The sequence below is a fragment of the Dermacentor andersoni genome, chromosome 11 (genome assembly GCF_023375885.2).
Source record: "Dermacentor andersoni chromosome 11, qqDerAnde1_hic_scaffold, whole genome shotgun sequence".
Taxonomy (NCBI): Eukaryota; Metazoa; Arthropoda; class Arachnida; order Ixodida; family Ixodidae; genus Dermacentor; species Dermacentor andersoni.
In genome coordinates, this window is record NC_092824.1 from 92856628 (window position 1) to 92862966 (window position 6339).

At 47.5% G+C, this 6339-nt stretch overlaps 1 protein-coding gene across 1 annotated transcript; it reads right to left on the reverse strand.

Moving 5' to 3' along the window:
• Nucleotides 1–165: 165 nt before the first annotated feature.
• Nucleotides 166–4166, reverse strand: LOC129386855 (uncharacterized). The gene is made up of 3 exons (XM_055075113.2): nt 3840–4166; nt 2939–3032; nt 166–2744 (listed from the first exon to the last, which is right to left on the reverse strand). Exons 1-3 carry the CDS (start codon nt 3990–3992, stop codon nt 331–333), a joined length of 2661 nt encoding a protein of 886 aa, XP_054931088.2. The 5' UTR covers nt 3993–4166; the 3' UTR covers nt 166–330.
• Nucleotides 4167–6339: the final 2173 nt, after the last annotated feature.

Sequence of the window (6339 nt, forward strand, 5' to 3'; positions counted from 1 at the left end):
GCAACAACGTCTTGGTTCTGCACGCTTTGAAGAAACAGCATCAGCAACGGTAATAAAATATACAGTCCCCTTTTCGTCTGGTAACAGCCAGATGAATACAAAAGCTGTTACCCAAGCAAACATGAAATCATTTATTCAGTGCTTATGAAAACACACAAAGAGATTTGTGTTTAATGGGAACGTGAACACTGAACATTATTGCACTTTTTAAAAGTCGACATTTATGTTAAATAGACCGTAATTGATAAAATAGTTGTGATCACTATATATATAGATGCAGACTTCAGACTTTGAAGGAAAAGGCTCGCAGAACTGCAGATTCCAGCTTGCTTACGCAAGGCTGACCCCTGCACAAGTCTTGCTTCCGTGGCCACTAGGATGAGTGCTCGGAATTTGTCGGAGATGAATTCGGAGCCTCACTCTGGCATATGCAGCAGTCAGCATTTTGCTTATTCGTTCTTTGTGAGCCATGCATGTGTTCACTGAGGGTTTGTCTATGCCTTCGAGATAGGCTATCAGAGAACGAAGTGGCGACTTCATGGTGAAAAATTTGCCTGTGCACCATGAGTTGACAGCGGTGAAATGTTCCTCGTAGTTTTTTAAAGTTTTCATGACATCAGCGCTTGGATATACGAGGTTTTGCCCATCCCTGACGTATTCCTTGAGTGCAGTCAGGGAAGCATACTGATCGTCAGGCTTGCCAAGGAGAGCAGCCTTGCACTGCGGACAAGTTATAGATTTCAAAATTCCTTTCAAAATAAAACCGCCAAGGTAAAACAAGATGCGGCACTCGGTTGACGTGAGCTCTTCAATGAACAGAATTTCCGTGTCGTTGATTTCATCGACTTCGCTTTCTGCACATTCCTTCTTGCTATGTGCAAGCAGATCGACAAGGTATTCGCGGTCGTCAAGTTCGTAGCTTGTTGATCTCGGAGTGTGAAGAAAGTGGCTGACGCTGACGAGTCGGAGTGCACACTTCAAGTCATACGCAGTGGGCACTGGCTTCATGAGCCGCACCACAGAAAAAAGGTTTTCTAGGCAGTCTTGCAACAGCCTGCTCGTGAGGAGGAATTCATACCCTTCACTGCCAAGAAGCACTTCTTGAAGGCGAAGGACAGCCGTTGTCGCAATTAGGACCCCTGCTTGCGATGGCTTCCACTGAGATCCAGTGCCCATTTTCAGTTCTCTGATGGTGTCTGTTGCCGTGCGTAGTGTGTCCAAGGCGGCATGATATTTAGTAATGTTCCTGCGGCTTAGCGCCATGGTGGGATGACGCGATGACATGAGGGCATACCACCTAGAAACGAGGTCCATAAACCACGCTGTTGTTTCGGCCTCTGGCTCAATCACTCCTTCTTTTATTAGGAACCGAATAGCTGGTGGGGCTTCACGGAAGAGCTGGACAGCGACTCCTACTTTCATTTTGGTGAAGTGCCCACAACTAATGTGGGTTTCTGACAAATTTGGTGCTACCTTAAGTTCGTTGGCTGCGTCATAATCCAAGACGGCCTGTACATGCTCCAATTTCACCTTCGAGGCCGTCAGTCCGTTCCTGCTTACTGTAGTATCACTGAGTGTGAAAACTTTTGAGCTTAGAAGCTGTCCTTTCAGGTTCTTAAGGACATGTGCCGGGTCCGAGATGAAAAAAAGTTCCTTCCCTTTTAAGGTTGGGTGAGGTATTGAGCACGAAGTTGTCGAATGGCGGTGGCTCGAAAAGCCAAATTCTCTCCACATAGCGCGGTTTGCTGCACCCATGTCACATGTGATAACACGGACTCTTAGAGAAATCTGGCTGCATATCTGCACTATTTCCAGGACATATGCCTTGAGTACAGAGCCGTCCACGTGCCTACCAGTGAATTCATAGGCTATCACTTGCTTCCATCTCTGGTTTACCCCACCTAGCATAAACACCAAAGCATGATTGGCTGGCTCTTCAGGCTTTGAGGGCAACGTCGTTCCTCCCAGAAGCACGTCTTCGCCACGGTCGAGTTCAAATCCGGGTGCTATCTCCATTTCATCTAAAAAGAGAACGCAGTCTTTCTCCACGTCCTCCATTCCCTCTGCTTTCGACCTCATGACGTCGATCACTTCATGCAGGATACCTGGCAGAAACTTCAGGCCCTGAATTCTTCTTGCTAACGTTCTGCTGGATGGAAGAGGGTAGCCAATCTTTCTGAGTGTTTCATACCCGGTGGTTCCACAAGCAAATTTAATTTTTAGACCTTGCTTTACTGTTTGCGCTGACCACGAATTACCATGATTGTTGTTCCGAGAAAGAGCACGAATTTGGTCTTCATTTAAAAACTTCGTATTTCGTGAGAAATTAGTTGCCTCTTTCTGCAGCTTGCGTACCTGCATCTGTAGTTTTTTGACAGTGTTCTTAGATTCGTTATGATGTTGTCTAAGCTTATTATTGGCTGCTGTGAGATCTGCAATCTTCTTCCTAAGCTCAGCTGCCTCAGAATCGAGGGGTTGGGTCGCAGTAACTATTGCAGTTTCTTGAAGCCGTGCATCCCTGGGGGTCGAAGTAAGTTGCCCATTAGCATTGTTGGTTTCCGTAGCCGCCAATCTCTCATTTATCTCCCCGTCTGACGAAGAATCAGCGGGAGAAAATTCCTGCGTAGTTGAGGGAAGAACGTTTCTCACTTCTCGTGAAGAATTGTGTGCGGCTGCGTCGTCACTGAATAATGCAGGCACGTGTGCATTTCGTTCCCTTGGTGGCCTTCGCTCTTTAGGAAGTTCTGGAAACAGATAAATAAGAAAAAATGCCCATTACATATATTTAAGATTGTGTTAACTAAAAGCAGAATAGAAGGCGCGCCAGAAAATTTAATATGTATGCGCATGAATCGTTTCCTCACATAACTTTTTCAAATGTAGATAATGAGCCGATAAGCAACGTGGTAACAAATACCAGGGTCAGGAGGCATCTCACCTTTGAATGGGAACACCGTTGGTACAGCATTAGGCTTGAGCTTCTTCCACCCATCCGCGCGGTTCTGTTCGAAGCTGCTGGCTTCGAAATGAGCCTGCAGATGAATTTGATATTGAAATTAGCGGCGCATTTCCGGCTCGATAATGAAAACAATGAAGGCAGCACGCAAGAGAACACAGTAGTCCAAATATCAGTCGAATTACTCGAATGAGAGCCTCAATCTGCACATAACATATCCTGTCTATCTCATTCACTGACTTAATCCGCCATCGCAGAACGAAGCGTCGGGTTAACAGGCCAAAGAACAAATTAGTCGAAATATCAGGCGAATTACTCGAATGAGCGCCTCAATCTGCACATAACAACGATCTCTGTTAATCTCATTTACTGACATAATGCGGCGTCGTAGGACGAAGCGTCCGGTTAATAGGCAGCGGAAGCTACCCAACGCCGCACACATGTCAAAAACAACTTCAGAAATCGTGAGTGAATTAATCAAAATTGGTTCCTGGACCATCCATTTGCACAGTAATTGCCACAGCTTATGTGCCCTTGCTTGTCTTCATGCTCTGTGCCTTGATGCAATGTTTGGGCCCAGACCGCAATTCGCTGGCAAGCGCCTAGTAAAGGCAATTACCTTTGAATGAAAAGAAGCGGCGAAAGCACGCGTGGTACGTATTCCCCAGCGGACACGTGTCGTGCAATTTCGGATGCGAACAAGCAAGCGGCAGACAATGGCCTGTACCGCGCTGTAGTGAAACTCATTTACTTTGTTTTAGTGTTTCACGCAGCTTTTTTAAGCCGAGCAAGAAGAATATTGAACGACACTTAGCTGCCCAAACGCAACAAAATACAAATAAATCGCAACAAAAACAGCACTGAACCAACATGTGGCACTTACGCTGCAGACACACGAGGAGTTCGTCGGTTGCCACTTGTCACGCTTGACTCGCACCAGCCACAGAAGCCGCCTTTTTGGGTCCCTTGGAAAATGGAACATCCTCCAACCATTTCTCGAATGGTTGGAGCACTGAGGAACACAACATCCAGGCATTCTACGCCGATGAAAGCCGCGCGAACGCAGCAGCGTTTCGAGGACGCCCGCACAGCAGCGCGGCGAAGTCGACGCGGGCAACGCAATGGCGGAGGGAGCGCGCGAAAACAGGTTTAGGCGGCGCCGGCTGGTTCAAAGGGTGACCTCACCCTAAGCGGGGGCGCGCGCATCGAGGCACCCTAAAGATTCCGGGATGGCTGTGCCACCTACCGGTGAAGTTAAGCAATAGGCGCGATATGCTATATGTATGGTCTCCGAGATCGGGATACCTCGGAGGCCATGGACGACAGACGTATTGATTTCGCCGCGGATCGGCAGACATGGAAAGCACAATTTAAGGTGAAAAAAATTCAGCGCAAACACCCAGGACAACCCTCAAAGAAAAGACGAAACAAGCACTGGTGCTGACGAACAACTTCAATGAATGGCCCCATACATTGAAGTTCCACAAATACGATGCGCTCCTGGCTGTCATAACGGGGCGTCTAGTCTTGGTCAATAGATAAAATCCCTTGTGTGCACTGGTATGCGAAACTTAAAGCATAGCATTAACAGCCCCCTGCGCGGAAAGTACACTATCACGCAATACTAAAACCACACTTATCTATAAAAAAACTCTCTTCCCACAAAGCTCGTTTGCAGAACGGTAACGCTATTTCCTGCATATTGCATCAAAAGCACTTCCGCACGCCTCAGCAACTACAGCAGCCGCAAGATGTGAGCCATTTGCCTCAGTGTACGCTTTAACAATGGACCTAACTGTACCTACCGTCGGCATTTTATAGTCAAATTTCATTAATCCGACCTCAACGTGTGACCGTCGAAATTTATCGAATTATCCGGTAGGCCGAAGTAAAAGAAATGCAGAGCTACTTTATTTGGCAGTTTTTACCGGATTCAAGCGCTCTCCAGGATCTAACGCGCCCTCAGCTTCTGTAGATCCGTATCAAAAAAAGAAAGAAGTGTGCGTGCCCAAATCTTATACGCACCCGATCTTATAACAAGAAAAATGCGTCCTTCCAATTCCAGCAATCGGAAACTAGGTGTAGCCTAATAAAACGTTGTTTACTTTTAGTTTCCATCGCTGCCACTCTCAGACAGTACTGGGCAGTATCGAAAATACATGCATCGCAGAACTATCTCAGATACTCTTAATTTGGCTATTTTGTATCTGTATCACGTCTGGCAAGACGTCTATCAGTATCTGTATTTCCGATGCATGAAAGATAAGTGCATCTTAAGATACTGCTATCGCAACATTACCGCGCGAAATTATAAACGTTGGCTGAACTCTGCTTCTCAAGCTGATATTAAATCTAAAGGCAGCGACATCCTTTTATCTTTCCGCCAGAGCCCTCCAGCTAGGGCAAGTGATAGGGTCTGCGCGTCCCTATTGCTGTAACAGAGTCACGTACGTGGTGGCGCTCGCGCCGTCTCGAAAAAATACAAGCGCGCGAACTTCTGCGCACAGCAGACCTTTTGTTTGCTTGATGTTTTGTTTTGTTGCAATAGCAATTATATGGACACTCCAGGCACATTCTTTCCGTCACCGACGGCGTCGCCGTGAGGTTCCGTATAAAGCAAATGGCGATAAAATCGACGCTGCGCGCCGTGTGCTGTATGTGCGAGTGAAAGCGTGCGAGGATGAGTCGCCATCACGGCACAATCTCGCGCACGCAACGGAGGAAGGCGGGAAGGAAGCGCGCCGTCTTCCGTTGCGGATTCCGGTAGGTGGGTGGAGGGGGGGGGGGGCACATTCTACTTTGGGAGACCGCGCGCGCCCGTCCGGGCTGCTGTATCTTGAAAGCCATCTGCGACGGGCACAGAGTCCGCGCTGGGCTTTTTCGCGGCTTAATTCGCGTTGATGCAAGCGGCAGCACGAAAGTCAATTCGCTCGCTGCTGCTGCCGCACATCCTCACTGCAGCGTTTTGACAGCGAGTTTCGCGGTCATCGAGAGAGATATGTTCATGTTTGCTCGTGCGCGCGACGCCATACTCGTTAAGTTAGTATGTCTATGTTTACAAGTTTAACGGCCGATAAAACTACTATCGATCCCGACTTCGTATAGCTAGCTGTCCACTAATTTGTTATAGCAATCGGTACTTCGCCTTTCGGGGGAAAGTTCGTCTTTTTTTTTAGTTGCGTCGGTGTCATGACACTTGCTCGTAGCCACCGTACTGTACTGCCTGCGGCGCCTATCGTGCAAATTCTGATACCGCTATATTGCCGTTATCGAAGTTCTTCTTGCGTGGTGCTTTGAATTACATCGTGCGAATTCTGATGCCGCTATATTGCCGTTATCGAAGTTCCTCTTGAGTGGTGCATTGAATTAAAAAGTCTGAAGAA